The 15,593-nt window shown below is 59.7% G+C and overlaps 2 protein-coding genes across 3 annotated transcripts; both read left to right on the plus strand.

Moving 5' to 3' along the window:
- The first annotated feature begins 1,798 nt into the window (after nt 1-1,798).
- On the plus strand, nt 1,799-10,628 carry LOC118548838 (aquaporin-5). Of its 2 annotated transcripts, XR_013449186.1 has the most exons (5): nt 1,799-2,897; nt 3,956-4,120; nt 4,531-4,614; nt 8,457-8,640; nt 10,330-10,628. XR_013449186.1 is itself a non-coding variant. In XM_036112982.2 (4 exons), the coding sequence occupies exons 1-4, from the start codon at nt 2,136-2,138 to the stop codon at nt 5,613-5,615; spliced, it is 1,197 nt and encodes a 398-aa protein (XP_035968875.2). In that variant the 5' UTR covers nt 1,799-2,135; the 3' UTR covers nt 5,616-6,153. The 2 variants fall into 2 exon arrangements, 1 of the variants encoding a protein (XP_035968875.2); XM_036112982.2 differs by lacking the exons at nt 8,457-8,640; nt 10,330-10,628 and adding an exon at nt 5,430-6,153.
- A 1,787-nt stretch (nt 10,629-12,415) lies between these two features.
- Nucleotides 12,416-15,593, plus strand: AQP6 (aquaporin 6). Its single transcript, XM_036112980.2, has 4 exons — nt 12,416-13,375; nt 14,158-14,316; nt 14,580-14,660; nt 15,317-15,593. The coding sequence occupies exons 1-4, from the start codon at nt 13,013-13,015 to the stop codon at nt 15,527-15,529; spliced, it is 816 nt and encodes a 271-aa protein (XP_035968873.2). The 5' UTR covers nt 12,416-13,012; the 3' UTR covers nt 15,530-15,593.

Here is a 15,593-nt window from a genome sequence, read left to right on the forward strand (position 1 = left end):
AGCAGGAAACACGGAACTGAGGCGGAACAATAGTGGGGTTTCTTTGGTCCCTGTTTTCTTTGGCATCTTAGCTGCCACGGAGCCCAGAGCCAGATCCTCCAGGTCCTTGGCTTTCCTCCGGGCCCCTCCCCTTAGCCCCTGCTGGAGAGACTACCAGAGGAGCACCTGTTCTCTCCTTCTGCGGCACCCTCTGTGTAACGGCACACAGAGCCCTCGGGGGCTGTAAAATTATAGTCACACACACAACATGAGGAAACTTTACTGAGCCTTACTCTGTAGCAGGCACTGTGCTGAGTGCTTCCCAAGGACACGTGGTGGTAGCAGGCGGTGGGGTCTTTTGTGGAACTCCTCTCCCCGGATCCCTCTTCCAAGCCCTGGAGGGCTCTCCAGCCTCATTGCCTACATGCCTAACGTGGGGCTGGGAAGAAGGAGGGCTCGGAAGGCCAGTGGAGAGCAGCTGGGAGTTCAGAGGGAAGGGATAAGGACAGGGGGAGGGGGAGGGGAGCTGGAAGAGAGTGTCACCTAGTCCAGGGGTGGGAGCAGTAGAAAAGAACACATGTAAGAGAGACGGGCCTGGAAACTGAGGTAGAGACAGAAAAGAAACGAAGAAAGTCACAGAAATTAAGAGGCGGAAGAAGTAAAACAGGAGACAGAAACAGAGGCAAGGAGAGACTGAGAGCCTAAGGCTAAGACTGTAAACAGAAAGCAAGGGGGGAAAGAAGGGAAATTGGAAAGAGAAAAAGAGGGAGAGCCTAAGAGACAGACTGAGACTGCAAGGAGATAGAGGGACGGGGATTTCGAGGGAGACTGAGACAGAGATGAGAGAGAAAGAGACTGCTAGAAGGAGGACAGGCCAGGAGACTGAAGAGAGAGACAAGAAGTCTGAAAAAGGAAGAGTTTGGAGGGAGAGGCTGAAGGAGAAAGAGCAGAGGCAGGAATTGCAAGACGGAGAGAAATCAAGACTGAGTGAGGGGCAGAGGGGTGGAGGGGCATGGCTGGCTCAGGTAGAGCCTGAGACTCTTGATCTCAGGGTTGTGGGTTGGAGCCCCATGTTGGGTGTAGAGATTACTTAAAGATAAAATCTTAGGGGCGCCTGGGTGGCTCAGTCGATAAACGTCTGCCTTCGGCTCAGGTCATGATCCCGGGGTCCTGGGATCGAGCCCAGCATCCGGCTCCCTGCTCAGCAGGAAGCCTGCTTCTCCCCCTCCCACTCCCCCTGCTTGTGTTCCCTCTCTCGCTGTCTCTCTCTGTCAGATAAATAAAATCTTTAAAAAAAAAAGAAAAAGATAAAATCTTAAAAAAAAAAAAAGACTGAGGATTTGAAGGAGGGGAAGACTAAGGAGACAGAGGAGGAGGAGGTGAGCGGTGGGAGGAAGAAAAGAAAAACCTGAGATATGCAGAGTAGGGGGCCTCCGGCAGGGGCAGAAAAGCGGGAGAGGCCAAGCCCTGGCATGGGAGGTCAGCACTGCACCCGTACCCTCCTAGCACCAAACTCCGACCCCCAATCCCAGGGGCTCTTCCCTGACCCAAAGCAAAACCGCCCTCGGTCATGCCCCTTCGCGTCCCATGAACGAAGTGAATTCCCGGCCCCCATCCTCCTGGGGACTCGCTGGGATCCCCAGCAGTTCTGTGCTCCTGGAGGGGCTCGCTCGGCTGCCCGGGAGAGGGCGCCTCCTGGGGCTACTGGGCTTCGAGGATTGCCAAGCGCGGGCCGGGCTGGCACTGCGCCTGCTTTTCCCAAAATGCTCCCGCTCCAACCCGGGAAGCCAGCCTGGCCCGGCCAGGGAGAGGCCCACGACGGCCGGCCGGACCGCCCCGCGCGGCCCAGCCCGGCCACCCGCCCCCGCCACCGCCGGGCAGGGAGCTGAGTGACGCTGTCCTCGGAGAATCGCCTCATTCCAGCCCTGCCGGGGGGTGAGGCCACATCAGGATGCCCGCGTCGCAGGAGGAAAAGGAGGAGCTGGACCCAGAGCCCGAGGAGAAGAAAAGGGGAAGACAAGGGACGGAGATCGAGGGCCAGCGGAGGTAGGCGCCCGGAGCACTGTAGGACCCGCGAGGCCGAACTCGGCGAAGTCTCCCAGGGAGCCCGGGACCAGCCGCGCGGAGGAGAGCGCGGGAGCCGTCGGGGGCGCACCATGCGCTGGTCCCCCGCCGCCCGGCCGGCCTACACGGCCGCCGCCTGGGTCACGTGGCCCGGGCGCGTCCGCTGCCGCCCCGGCGGGGGGGCGGGCGCCGGGCCGGGGGCGCGCGGGGCCCGGGGCTGCTGCGAGCAGGCGCTGGCCGCCAGGTTCCCTCCCTGCGCGCTGCGCTGGGCCCCGGGCGCCGGAGCCGCCCACTGCCCCCCCGCGCTCACCCCCCCGCGGGGCGCCCGCCCTCTATATAGCGCACCCCTGCACGGCTCGCGCCAGGTCGCTAGCCACCCAGTGGGCGCCGCAGAGCGCGCCGCGCCCGGGAGCCAGCCCCCCGCCCCCTGCACCGCCGCCCCGACGGGCGTCCTGCGCCGCGGCCGCCGCCGCCAGGCCCCCGCGGCCACCATGAAGAAGAAGGTGTTCTCCGTGGCCTTCCTCAAGGCCGTGTTTGCTGAGTTCCTGGCCACCCTCATCTTCGTCTTCTTTGGCCTCGGCTCGGCCCTCAAGTGGCCGTCGGCGCTGCCCAGCATCCTGCAGATCTCGCTGGCCTTTGGCCTGGCCATAGGCACCCTGGCCCAGGCCCTAGGGCCCGTGAGCGGCGGCCACATCAACCCTGCCATCACGCTGGCCCTCCTGGTGGGCAACCAGATCTCCCTGCTCCGGGCTGTCTTCTACGTGGTGGCCCAGCTGGTGGGCGCCATTGCTGGGGCGGGCATCCTCTATGGGCTGGCACCGCCCAATGCCCGAGGCAATCTGGCCGTCAACGCGGTGAGTGCACAAGGGGCTGGGGTGGGATAGGGACCTTGAAGTGGGCTCCTGACCAGATCCCCGGGCCCCATGTCAAAGACGGGTGCCACAGAATGGGCCAGTGTGGCCAGGAAGGTCAGAAAGATGAATCTCCAGGCTGGGGTGTGCCCCTGCTAGCGTCCCTGGTTCATACCCACCTCCGCTGCCCACTCCCCTCCTGCTGCGCTTCCTGGCCTCTCTCCTGGTGCCTACTGTCCCTCCTTTCTTGCCTGAAACTTCTGGCTTTCTCCTGTCTCAGCCTTGAGTTTTGCCTTCCTCTTGGGACCTTCCCTGCTCCTGTCTGCTCCTCATTGGAGTGGTTTCATGGAACCACCAAAGATGGGCTGTAATCCTGGCTTTGGGTGCCCCTTGCTCCTCTGGGTCTCATTTTTCTCAGCCATTCCGTAGGGGTGGTCATAACCTACCACAGCAGGTGTCAAGGGGGTTACATTTAGAAGCCACGCATGTGAACCTCCTAATGTGGTGCCCGTGTGTAGGGTCTGTTGAATATGGGTTCCTGTTCCTGGTTCCCTGCTCTCACCCCCTCCCACAGTCCCAGATTCAGTCCCCATGTCCCATGCAAACTGGGTTCATTAATCAAACACAGAGGAGGATTTTCTCGGCCATTGTCAAGCCGTGAGTCAGCCCCACCGGAGAGACGGGTTTGGGGTTGGCGCTGGCAGCGGGTCAGACACAGGCGGGAGGCAGTCTGGGCTGCAGTAGGCAGACTGGGCAGCTGCCCACAGGCGGGAGGGTAAATGCCAGCTTGTGGGGGTGGGAACTGGGCAGAACCGTTGACAGGACCTTGTCCAGGAAAAGCTCCTCTCGCCCTCAGCTCCTTGGCCACAGGCCTATGCTCCAAGCTTTGCGCACACTGTCAGGTCTTTTCAGTCTTTTCAGCAAATGACCTTCCTGATGTGCGCAGGGCTTGGCCTCCAGGTACAATGACTCTAAGTGTCCTCGGAGGCCAAAAGCCCGTCCCCCAAGCCCCCGGCCATAGAGCTGGAAGGCAGGGGTTCTAACCCACCCTCCCCTTGCAGCTCAACAACAACACAACCCAGGGCCAGGCTATGGTAGTGGAGCTGATTCTGACCTTCCAGCTGGCACTCTGCATCTTCTCCTCCACCGACACCCGCCGCACCAGTCCTGTGGGCTCTCCGGCCCTGTCCATTGGCCTTTCCGTCACACTGGGCCACCTCGTGGGGGTGAGCAACAAGGCCACTTGGCTGGAGTTGTGGGAAGCCCCTCGGGGCAAATAATGGGGCCCTAGAGCAGCACCCTTCTGAACCAGGAACCCCAGCAGTTAAGGCCTGGAGTGGGGTTGCTGTACCCTATCCCGGGCTGGATCCCCCGAAATCTTCTCTAGCCTGAGGGAATATGGCAGTAAGTGGGAGTTGGGGTGAAGGCAGGAAATCAAGCCCAAGCACAGGACTTGAGAAGAAAGAAGGGTGCATGGGGACCCGTGGAGGGAGAAGTCACCAGCCTAGGAATTGGGAGACTTGATTCAGAGACCTGGCTGAGCCCCTGAACTTCTGGGTGACTGTGGGAAAGACCGGGCCTTTAGGAGTTGGACAAGCATGTTGCCCCCCTTCGCCACCTCCCTCCCTCTGTCCAGATCTACTTCACCAGTTGCTCCATGAACCCAGCCCGCTCTTTCGGCCCCGCAGTGGTTATGAATCGCTTCAGCGCTGCTCACTGGGTGAGTCTCGGCCCTACCCTGGCTCCCTGGCAATGAGGGCCTGGAAACCTGGCCAAGAGCCCCGGGACTGTCCGGATGCTGTGGGCCCAGAGCTTGGGGGTGGCCCTGGGAGGTGTGGCTGGAGAGAGAAAGGGATATAGAAGGGGATGGGACACAACCAGAACAAGGACAAGGGTAGTTAAATGGCAGAGGACCCTGGTTTGGGGCTCGGGTGGGGTGGGGGGGTATACCTCTAAAGAAGGGAAGGAGATCTGTTCCTCTGTGTAAATCTCTGAGGACTTTGTGTCTGTCCTTCTGGGGTGGGACGGGGGTGGGGGGGGAGGGCAACGTGTCTGTGTGTCTGTCCTCTCTGATGTTTTATTTATCTGTTCCAGTTGAGGGGGTTGAGAGTCTTCCTTCCTGTGGGCCTGTCCCTCTGGACAGTCTATCTGTCGCTTTCTCATGTTCTCTCTCTCCAGGGTCTGTTTCATTCCCTGTGTGGGAAGGAGGGGAGTTCTGTTGTCTCTCTGGGAATCTACATGTCTTTTTCCTCCGAAGGGTCATTTGTCTCTCTTTAGGGTGAGGCTGGGGGGCCCTGTCCTTCTGGGGATCTGTCTCCTTTGAAGATCTGAGTGTCTGTAGGCCAAGTCCCTGTCACTGAGGAATAGGGTGTCAGTATATCTGTTCCTTGGGCAGGAGGAAATCTCTCCCTCTGGAGGTCTGGAAGTCTGTAGGTCCACCCCCTCTGATGGTCCATGGGTCTGTCCTCTGGAGGGGAAGCTGTTGGTCTCTGAGGCCTGAGACTCAGCCCCCTGACACTGCCATGTCCCCGCCAGGTGTTCTGGGTAGGGCCCATCGTGGGGGCCATCCTGGCTGCCATCCTCTACTTCTACCTACTCTTCCCCAACTCCCTGAGCCTGAGTGAGCGTGTGGCCATCATCAAGGGCACATATGAGCCTGAGGAGGACTGGGAAGAGCAACGAGAGGAGCGAAAGAAGACCATGGAGCTGACTGTCCGCTGACCAGTGCCAGGCAGGGGCCAGCCCCCCAGCCCCTGAATCATAGGGGCAAAAATATATATATATGACAGCAAAGCTTCCTTCCCCTACAGCTGGGTCCTCTGGGCTAGGGAGGAGGTGCTGGCTCTCCCAGCTTCACAGTTAGGGATGGGAGCAGTAACCCATGATGGGACTCTTGGGTTGGGGCCAGGGGCTGGTGTCTGATGGGGAGGGGGTCTCTCTGGGACAGGGCAGACTGCTGCCGTGAGGTCAGACCTCAGAGACTGTGAAAGTAGCACCAAGCTTACAGGCTGCGCTGGGGCCAAGCTAGGAAGGGGTGGCCAGCAGTCTGTATGCCCCTATCTTCCCCCACCGCCCCCCTGTTAGGAGCCAGAGGGGTCCCGGTCCCTAGGACTGCAGAGGCTGCCCCTCCCCAGATTGCCTAAGGAGGGAGACAAACTGGTTCATTAAATGCTGCCTTATTTATTTCTGCTCGAGGATGCATGGGGTAGGGCTGCTGGTGTTTGGAGCAGGGGCTTACCAATAAACCACTGGCATTCATGCTCTGCCTCGTCTCTCCCTAGACCCTCTCCTTGGGACACTCTGACTGATCGTCTCTGTCCCTCTGGACAGTCAGTCTCCTCTTTGTCATCCCTTATGCTCTCCATGGTCTGCACAGTTCTCTGTGGAAGGACAGGGAAGCTGAGGCGAGGGAAGGCTTAGAGCGGCAGAGAGGTGAGGTCGGGAAGAGAGAGAGGGAGAGACCAAGACGTAGAAACAGAGCTAGAGGTCAGGAGGGGGCCGTGGGAGCAGAGGAGTGGTCCTCACCCAGTCGCTCACCTGCTCGCCCCTCCCACCTCAGCTATGTCAAGTCTCTGCCACTTGAGGAGGGCCTGGCCCCAGTGCCAGGGTGTGCCAGGCAGGGTGGAGAATTGAACCAGCTGACAGCCCCTTGAGATGCCAAGGGGCTCTGTCATCAGGAAGGAGACACAGCCGTGGACTCCCCTCTCTGCACCTCACTGTTCCAAAAAGGTGCCATGTTGGGAGCCTGCGGTCGGAGGGAGAAGCTCCCTGCCTCACCCCCCAGCATACCCAGGTGGCACAGCCAGCCCTGCCTTTCTCTGGGTCTCCTCACTCCTGCCTCGGCCAGCCTCTCTTCTCACTGTCTTCCCCTCTGGGCCTGTGGCTCTGCTCTGCCCTTGTCCCCTTGTCCCTGACACTCCTTAGGAAGCCGCCTTAAACCCTCTGAGCCTCTGTCTCTTAAGCTATGACACAAGGATAAAAATGCTTCCCTCACAGGGTTGCTGAGGGACTGGTTTAAGATTAAGGGAGTGAGATACCTGGGCCCATTCTGCTCTCTGTAGGGAAAATGGAGAGCAGCTCGGGACACAGCCCTGCATCATAGTTAAGGAGTCTGGCTTGGAGTTCAAATCCTATTTTGCAACTTTGGGTAACATGGGTTCTCTGAGTTGTGGTTTTTTTGTTGTTTTGTTTTGTTTTTTGCAAGATGTTTTATTTATTTATTTGAGAGAGAGAGAGAGTGCCCACATGAGCAAGAGCAGGGGGAGGGGCTGAGGGAGAAGCCGACTCCCCGCTGAGCAGGGAGCCCTCATCTATAAAATGGGGATACTTGAACCCACCTCATGGGTTGCTGGGAACATAAAGTGAGACAGGGGACGGAAGGAAAACAGGGCCAGCACCTCAGTGAGTGTTCAATAAACTAGTGTGAACAGAACACAGCACATACGCATCTGGTACCCCAGCCACACTCCAGTTCTGGGCACCTGCTCTCCTGGGAGTGTTTGAACCTGAGTTCCTGCTTCTCCGGAATGGGAACCTCTCCTGTGGTCTTACAGCTTTGCCTCTGAAGAGGAGGGGCCAGTAGGGTCAGGAGAGGGACTGAGGCGGCGTGGAAGAAGCCATAGACCCTGGCTGGCCAGTGTCAGTCCCAGGGACCGTGGGTGAGGAGGGCCAGACTTCCTAGCCCTCCTTCAAACTTGAGCCTAGTATCGGTAAATGGGAGGGTGTGTGTATGTGTGTACCTCACAGGGCCCCCTAAAGGGGTGTGTGTGTGTGTACCTCACAGGGCCCCCTTAAAGGAGTAGTCCCTCACCTGCCCTCATCCACCCCGGCCCCTACCCTCGAGCCAGGCCGCAAATCCCAGCTCCGACCAGCAGGGGGGGACCTCGTCCACCGAATCCGCAGCCGCGGGGCTTCCTCTAACACAAATCCTGGGTCTGGGCCCTAGCCCCGCGGGGGTAGGGGGAGTCCCTCAGGCCTGTGTCCCCTAGGCCACCAGGAAGCAGCTACCCCCAGTCCACTATCCGGGAGGGGATGCAGAAGAGAGAGGACCCCTACCCCTCTCGCCCCCACAGGCCTCAGGTACAGGCACAGACATGACTGGGCCTCTCCCTCCAGCCTCTCCCTCCAGCCCAGCGACCTGCGTTCCTTTTTTGATGGGTCGGAAGGGGAGCATAACGTGGTGAACGGTGGGCCTACGGGAGACAGACCCTCAGGGATGGGTGGGGCACCCAATTCGAGGGAGTACAGGCCTGGCCTGGCCAGAGGGTGCGGGTCCCCGTAGGGCTTTGGGCCCTCAAGATGCAGCGGCGGGTGGTTTGGCCAGCAGGGGGCGCTGTGTTCCTTGATGTGTGAACTTGGAGGCCGCTCGGGTCCGGAGCGCACAGAGGCCTGCGCACGCATGAACACGCACACAGTAGCCCTGCACATCTACACTGACCTTCAGTTGTACTCAAGGGGCTGTGTCTGCTGGGCATAAACTGCTCACGCGGGGTGTGTGTGCGCGCGTGTGTGCGCGCGTGCGTGTGTGAAGAGCCACATCAACCCTCCCCCATTCTCTCACAGGGCTGCTGAGGACCAGACCTGGGAACCTGGCTCCGTGCATCACACCCAAGTACACACGTGCTCAGTCACCCCCTGAGCCTCTGCTCCACCTGGAAATGGAAGCCGGGAAAAGCCTTGGTTCTCCTAAGGGAGGTTTCCTACTCCTCCCCTCCCCCTCTGCCCAGGGCCTGCTGGTTTTCACCTGGTAGGAAGGTGGACATGGGGACATGATGGGGAGATGGAGGAGGGCTGGGGGTAAAGGAAGAAATTGGCCGCAGGTGTCTAGGGGGATGGGAGGAGGGGTTGAGGGGTGGGTGAGCTCTCGAAGCCCCTCCGGAGCCTCAGCTTCCTCTGTCAGGTGTGGACGAGGCTTCCACAATTCTGGAGGATTGGTGAGATGACGCGAGGGAAGCCACCTTGAATCCTTCCCTTTCTGGGTGCTTTCGTTCTCCCTCCTCTGCTCTCCTAGTACCTCCCTCCTTCCCCTCCCTTTTGCTCCCCCTCTGTTTCCCGAGCTGAGAGCACCTCAGTCAGAGCCCCCATTGCCCCTTGTGCGCACACCTACACACCCCACTCCCCGCGGACTTAGCCGCCACAGCAGCTGGACAGGCCTCTAGGGGGTTAAAAGCCCACGGCCACCGACAGGCAGCTGTAGGCAGCTGGGCATGGGGCCTTGGCAAAGGGCCTCTGAGCATGAGGGACCTGAGAGCTTCGCAGTAGAGCCCAGGACTGGCAGGGTCCGGGGAGGTGCTGGCTGGAGCTGGAGCAAAGCCCTGGCCCGTGCCCACCTGGCCTCAGGGGCTGAACGACCTTGTGCTGGGCCAGACAGGGCCCCAGGAGGCGCTGCTCTAGACCAGCTGGACACCAGGGCTCGGCTGCCCTTGATTCTCTCAGCCTCCAGGGCCCAGAGCAGGGGCCCCGGGAGCTGCTTGTCTGGGAGCTGCCATGGCAACCAGGACCCTTCCCACCCCACCCCAGTCCTCACACCTGTCTCCCTGGAGGGGTGAGGGAGGGCGATCCGAACAACCAAAATTTTCTTGGCTCAGAGACACTCTCCTAGGTATCAGCACATTTACCCCAAATGACACATGGGGCAACGAGAATTATGTCCATTTATAAGTGGGGAAACTGAGCTCACAGAAGTTACCCACTGGTCAGGGGTGCGGTATACACGGCGATGTGTGAACGCTTTCGCCCGTGCTGCCTTATCAAAGGCGCTCACCAGCTAGGCGTTAGCGCTGCCGGCTGCTTGGCGCACAGGTGCGCTTCACGGCGGCTAGGTGGGGTGTAGGGGAGCCCTCCGCGGCCCTGTCTGCAGGAAGGGAGGGAGAGCGATGCCCCGAGGTTCCCTGGGACAGCCCACCGTGCCAGGGAGGAGGGTCGCCCACGCTGCCCCCGTGGCCACATTCCTTCCTCCCTCGAGCATTTATTGAAAGCCTCTTTGAGACCAGGCAAGCATGGGTCTCCACCGGAACAGGGGAGGCCCTGAGGAGGTCAAAGCCAGAAGTAGCCACTGGCTGGAGAGGAGAATCAGGGCAGGCTTCATAGAGGAACTGGACCTGAGCAAAGTCTTGAGAGAGAGACAAAGAGGAAAGCCTTCCTCAAACCCACAGTCTCTCCACTACTCTGGGATTACCCAGGCCCCATTTTCAAGTCTCGGCCTTGAGAGGGAGAAGTGAAAAACCCCAGATGAGACTGGGACCAGCCCAGAGAGGATCCCAGTCGCTAAAAGGGAGCCAGGAGCACAAGGAGGGGCCCCTGACTGGACAGGAGAAGGGCTGCCTCTTCTTCAGGGCCAGAGGGAAGCTGGTGAGGGCATGGAGCAGTGGCAGGTGGGTTTGTGGCTGGGGAAGAAGGATGGGAAGAAGTCTTACCTGCTAGTTTCTCTTTCTAGGTAGGACAGGGGGCAAGCTGAGCTGCTAGAAGAAAGCTGGAGTAGGGCACTTGGAGAGCGTGGGCAAGGTTGGAAGTCGGCCTTAGAAGAATGGGGAGAGAGAAAGCCGACTGAGGACGGTGTAAGGATTGCTGAGCAGAGCTGTGACCCCCGCTGAAGCCAGGGACCCGTGGACTCTTCGTGGCAGAAGCTTGCATGCTGGGCGAGTTGTTCCAGCGGCGCTCAGCGGCGCAGATCTGGATGGGGCCGGAGGGCGGTGGAGGAGAAAGGAACGGAGACATGCAGGGGCTGGGGTGGAGAGAGGGGGGGGGCAGGACAGTGGAGGCACTGATGCCAGGGGATCTGGCTGGGGAGGGGAGGGTGAGGCCAGGAAAGGGAATGGAAGAGGGTGCATGGACAGAGCCTGTAACCAGAGCTGGGCTATTCCACTTGAAGATTTCAGAGAGCTCAGTCCCAGGTGGGATGGGTATAAGGCCGGAAGAAGAGGTGGCTGGAATGAAGTAGATGTGAAATTCACCTGCCTCCAGGAGGTCAAGAAGCTTTTATTCATTCATTCTTTCATCAATAAATATTTATTGAGCACGGGGCACCCGGGTGGCTCAGTAGGTTAAAGCGTCTGCCTTTGGCTCAGGTTATGATCCCGAGGTCCTGGGATTGAGCCCCATATAGGCTTCTTGCTCAGCGGGGAGCCTGCTTCTCCCTCTCCTTCTGCCTGCCTCTCCTCCTACGTGTGTGCTCTCTCTGTCAAATAAATAAAATCTTTAAAAAATATACTTATCAAGCACCAACTATGGCCAATCCCTGTGCAAGACACTAGATGTAGGGATGAGCAAAATTTGGTTCCGGCCCCCCGAGGGGCTCACCGCCTCATTAAGGAGACACATTATCACCATGACGGCACTCTGCAGTGACTGAAGTGTACAGAAGTGCCCAGATGGGGGGGGAGCACACGGAGGGGTCATCACCCAGCAAAGGAGGAGATGACTCTGAAGCTGAACTTCAGGGATGAGTTAGGAGTTACCCAAGCAAAAGATGTGGGAAAGGCTATCCAAGGAGAGGACAGAGCGTCCTCCAAGGAGTGACCAGCATAACGTGTTGCGGAACCACTGGTCATTTGGTGAGGCCACAGGACAAAGCAAGGAGTGGCGAGAGGTGAGGTAGGAGGAGCAGGATCCCCGAGGACCTTGTAGGCCTGGCATGAGGGACACTTCGAAGGGATTTTAGCAAAGGAGCAGCAGGATCAGATTTGCATTTTAGAAAGATCTCTCAGGCTGCAGTGTGGATAATTGATTGGAGCTGAGTGAGGAAGCAGACAGAGAGACTCGTTCAAGGCCACAGGGCAGCAGGGTGGCAAGAAGAGGGCCCAGTCAGGAAATATTTAGGATTCCAAATCAGCCAGACTTGATGCCTTATTGGTTGGGGGCAGGAGGGAGAGAAGGTTCAAGGATGCTTCCCAGGTGCTCCCAGCTGAGCTGGAGAAAACAGGAAGAGTGCATGGGGGGGGGGCACAGAGAGAGATGAGGATCTCATTTTGGGACAGGTCGCATTTGAGGAGCCTGAAGACAACCAGGGCATATCCACTGAGCAGGAAGTTATGGCCAGGGGTGAGGTCAGGGCCCCCCGGATGTGAAGAGTGAAGACTTACGTCAACAGCTCCACAGATTCTTCTTAGGGAGGAGATCCCTTTGTTTGGGAAAATAGCTTGATATGCTGCCGGGGTTAAAAGGGCAGAGCCTAGGGCCTGGCTGACCTTAGGGCCCGCATTGTCACAAAAATGGCTCAACCGCCCTGTGTGAGACTTGAGAGGAATTGTTCAGGCCCCTGAGAAGGAGGAGAGCAGGGCATGGAGGGGAGAGGGTTGAGAGGGAGGGGGCGGGCAAGGGAGACAGGACGGGGCAAGGACAAGGCAGTGGAAATTCCCAGCTCGCAGGGGAAATTCTCCACTGCTGCGTGTGTCATCTGATCAGCTGTGGAATAAGCCCCTCCTCCCTCTGTCGCCCCTGCACCCACACAGACCCAGGTCCTTAGAAAATTTGACTCTGTTCACATCTGCTTTCTGTGAATAGGGATTTAGGTGGGAATGGAGGAAAGAGCTTCATTTCACATCTGGGTTTATGGGGCATCGGATAGTGTGAGCCCATTTGGAGGCAGAGCCTGCAGGCAGAGGGGGCCAGGGGAACAGGAGCCTCTGGGAGTGCATGGGACCCTCGGAAGCAGGCCTTGGACTTGGGGATCTGAGGAGCTTGCTGCATCTAAGCTGGAATCCCATGCCCACCATTACTCCTGCACCCGCTACGCTCAGGCTGGGCCTCTGCCTGCAGCAGCGTCAGGTCTGTCGGGCTTGGGAACCTGCAGCTTCCAGCTCGGCGCCTAGGGGCTGCCCCCCTCCCCTAGCTGTGGGGGGGGGGGCGGAGCAAGCAGGGGAGCACCAGTCCTCATACGGGCCTCACGCCTCCCACCGCCCCCCCCCAGACGCACACAAGCCTGTCAGCCTGCTCCTGCCAGTCTGACCAGCAGGCCCCTGGGTCAGCAGCGAAGGAGAGGAGCAGGCCAGAGACAAGAGACCCCCGGAGACAGCCGAGATCAGAGGCCAGAGAAGCAGAGGTCCCAGGAGAAGTAGAGGCAGCTGCCAAGGCAGCCGGGCCCGGACCCAGGGCGGCCCGGCGGGTGACGCAGGGCCAGGATGCTGGCCTGCCCGTTGTGGAGAGCTACCAGCAGGGCGCTGTTCGCCGAGTTCCTGGCCACGGGGCCGTATGGGTTCTTCGGCGTGGGCTCAGCCCTGCCCTGGCCCTCGGCGCTTCCCACGGTGCTGCAGATCGCCATCACCTTCAACCTGGCCACGGCTGTGGCTGTGCAGATCACCTGGAAGACCAGCGGGGGCCACATCAACCCCGCCGTGACTCTCGCCTTCCTTGTGGGCTCCCAAATCTCCCTGCCCCGTGCTGTGGCCTATGTGGCTGCCCAGCTGGCCGGGGCCACTGTGGGGGCTGCTCTGCTTTATGGGGTCATCCCAGGAGACATCCGAGAGACCCTCAGGGTTAACATGGTAGGTGCAGGGAGGGGCACCTGGCAGGACCAGGAAAGGGATGCCCACCCGGGTGGTAAGGGTGGACGGCCAGGCCTGAGGAGAGGGGACAGGGAGGAAATAACTCAGCCCCGTGTTCCTTGCCTGCTCTGGGCTGCGCCCTGGGACCCAGGGGAACCAGACTGTGGCCTTAGTGCAGGCAGAGCGGGAATGGGGTTATGGTACAAGGTGGCACAAGGGCAGGAGTCAGGAAAGGACCGGGCATTGAAGGGTCAGGGTAGCCAGGGACGCCTGGGGCTGCAGGTAGTGGCAGGGGACCCGGCATGCCCTTCTTCTCTTCCGGTCCACCCCGTGTGCCCTGCTCTTCTACGTCCCCATGTTCCTCCTTTCCCAGCACCCTGAGGCCTGTCTCACTCCCCCAGATTCCCCTAATCATCTATCCTTCCACCTACATCCCCCCCCCTCCGTCCCCTCCTTCCCTTCCTACCCACGGTCTCCTCCCAGTCTGCCCGAAAACCTGCACCCCCCTGCTCCGAGCCTTCCCTTCCCCGACAGAACTGAGCCCTTCGCCAACTACTGGCTGCAGCCCCCTGGGGGGCTAGGAGGGCGGCCACTCCCTTCCGCAGGGAGCAGGTGTCCAGGGCTGACCCGAACTGCACTGTACAGCTCTCCCCGCTCCATCTCCCCGGGGCCTGGAACCGGGGTGGTGAGGCATCACCTCCTTACGGTGAGGAAATGAGGCCTGAGCGGGTCACCACCCACTGGCAGAGCCGTGTCACCTACAGCCTAGCCTCTGCACCCAGGTCCGGAGCAGCGTCTCGACGGGCCGGGCTGTGGCAGTGGAGCTGGTTCTCACCCTGCAGCTGGTGCTCTGTGTTTTCGTTTCCACCGATAGCCGCCAGGCATCGGGCTCCCCGGCCACCATGATGGGGATCTCTCTGGCACCGGGCCACCTCATTGGGGTAAGAGGCCAAGGGGACACCGTGTACATGCACAAACTGGTCCCTCCCTGAGGAGGCTGCAGGGACCCTGAAGGCCAGGAAGGGTCCCTCCCTAAACCCCTCATGCGTTGGGTGGAAGCTGTGTTCCCACAGTCCAGGTCTGGGATACGGCGCCGCAGTGGCCAAGGTTGGGACCAAGGCTCTAAGCCAGGGCAGAGGGGGCTGTCCCCTCCTGGGCCTGCCCTAAGCCTCCTCACACCCTGAACCTGCACTCTCCCGCTCAGGTCTACTTCACCCGCTGCTCCATGAACCCGGCCCGCTCCTTTGGCCCCGCGATCATCATCGGGAAGTTCGAGGTCCACTGGGTGAGAGCCTCTGCTGGCCGCTGTGAGGTGGGGAGGGGCTGGGCAGGGGCCCTTAGGGACAGTGGCCTTCACCAGCGGGGGGTCCACAGGGACTTGGGGAGACAGGTCCCCCTACCATGGACCATCTTGACCCCCAGGCGAGGTTTCCCTAAGCTCAGAAGACGAAGGCGAGTATCCTGGCTTGTACTTCCTTTCTTTCCAGCTTCAATAGCCAAGGGGACCCAGTAGACTGTCGATAAATGGGCCAGGGCGGGAGATGCAGCCTCAGCCCAGGCCTCAAGTCCTGGCTGTTTCCTTATTCACTTCCTCCAGCTGGACCAGTTTCCAAACTTGGATAAAGAAAAAGACAAACAGAAATAGACACACACACACACCAGCCGAAGCAGGAACAGCACTTAGCCAGGGCTCCTGGTTGGAACAGGGGAGGCGAGAAGAGGGAAACAGGAGGGGTGAGGAGACTGGGCCTGCCCTGTGCAAGGCAAGGTCACCTCACCTGCAGAGACTTGGCAGGCAGGATGCCTGCTTCTCCATTTTGTCATCGTGTAGACAGCTCGAGGGGTCCTGGGAGACCAAGTTAATACTAGGGAACCAGGCGAGGGTCCCAAAGCTACCCTATGATCCTGATAACTCATGCCCACTTCTCTCTGCCCCCTCAGATCTTCTGGGTGGGACCCCTGACAGGAGCTGTCCTGGCTTCGCTCATCTACAACTTTATCCTGTTCCCTGACACCAAGACCATGGCCCAGCGACTGGCCATCCTCATGGGTACTGAAGAAATGGAGACAGTGGCAGAAGAGGAGCCCAAGAAGAGAGAATACCAGTCCAGTTCAGGGGATACTAAAACGGGGAACGTGTGTCAGATGGTATAGAACTTGGCCTTCACCTTTGGGCTTCTGAGAGGAGACCTTTAGGTGGGTAGCTTGCCTTGTACAG

Source organism: Halichoerus grypus, chromosome 6, assembly GCF_964656455.1.
Source record: "Halichoerus grypus chromosome 6, mHalGry1.hap1.1, whole genome shotgun sequence".
NCBI lineage: Eukaryota > Metazoa > Chordata > Mammalia > Carnivora > Phocidae > Halichoerus > Halichoerus grypus.

Bases quoted from the DNA above. Each gene is read 5' to 3' on its own strand.
- AQP6 (XM_036112980.2), top strand. From the start codon at position 13,013: ATGCTGGCCTGCCCGTTGTGGAGAGCTACCAGCAGGGCGCTGTTCGCC. The intron at 13,376-14,157 runs GTAGGTGCAGGG...CTCTGCACCCAG, and splicing joins AGACCCTCAGGGTTAACATG to GTCCGGAGCAGCGTCTCGAC. The intron at 14,661-15,316 runs GTGAGAGCCTCT...CTGCCCCCTCAG, and splicing joins GGAAGTTCGAGGTCCACTGG to ATCTTCTGGGTGGGACCCCT.
- LOC118548838 (XM_036112982.2), top strand. From the start codon at position 2,136: ATGCGCTGGTCCCCCGCCGCCCGGCCGGCCTACACGGCCGCCGCCTGG. The intron at 4,121-4,530 runs GTGAGCAACAAG...CCCTCTGTCCAG, and splicing joins CACTGGGCCACCTCGTGGGG to ATCTACTTCACCAGTTGCTC. The intron at 4,615-5,429 runs GTGAGTCTCGGC...TGTCCCCGCCAG, and splicing joins GCTTCAGCGCTGCTCACTGG to GTGTTCTGGGTAGGGCCCAT.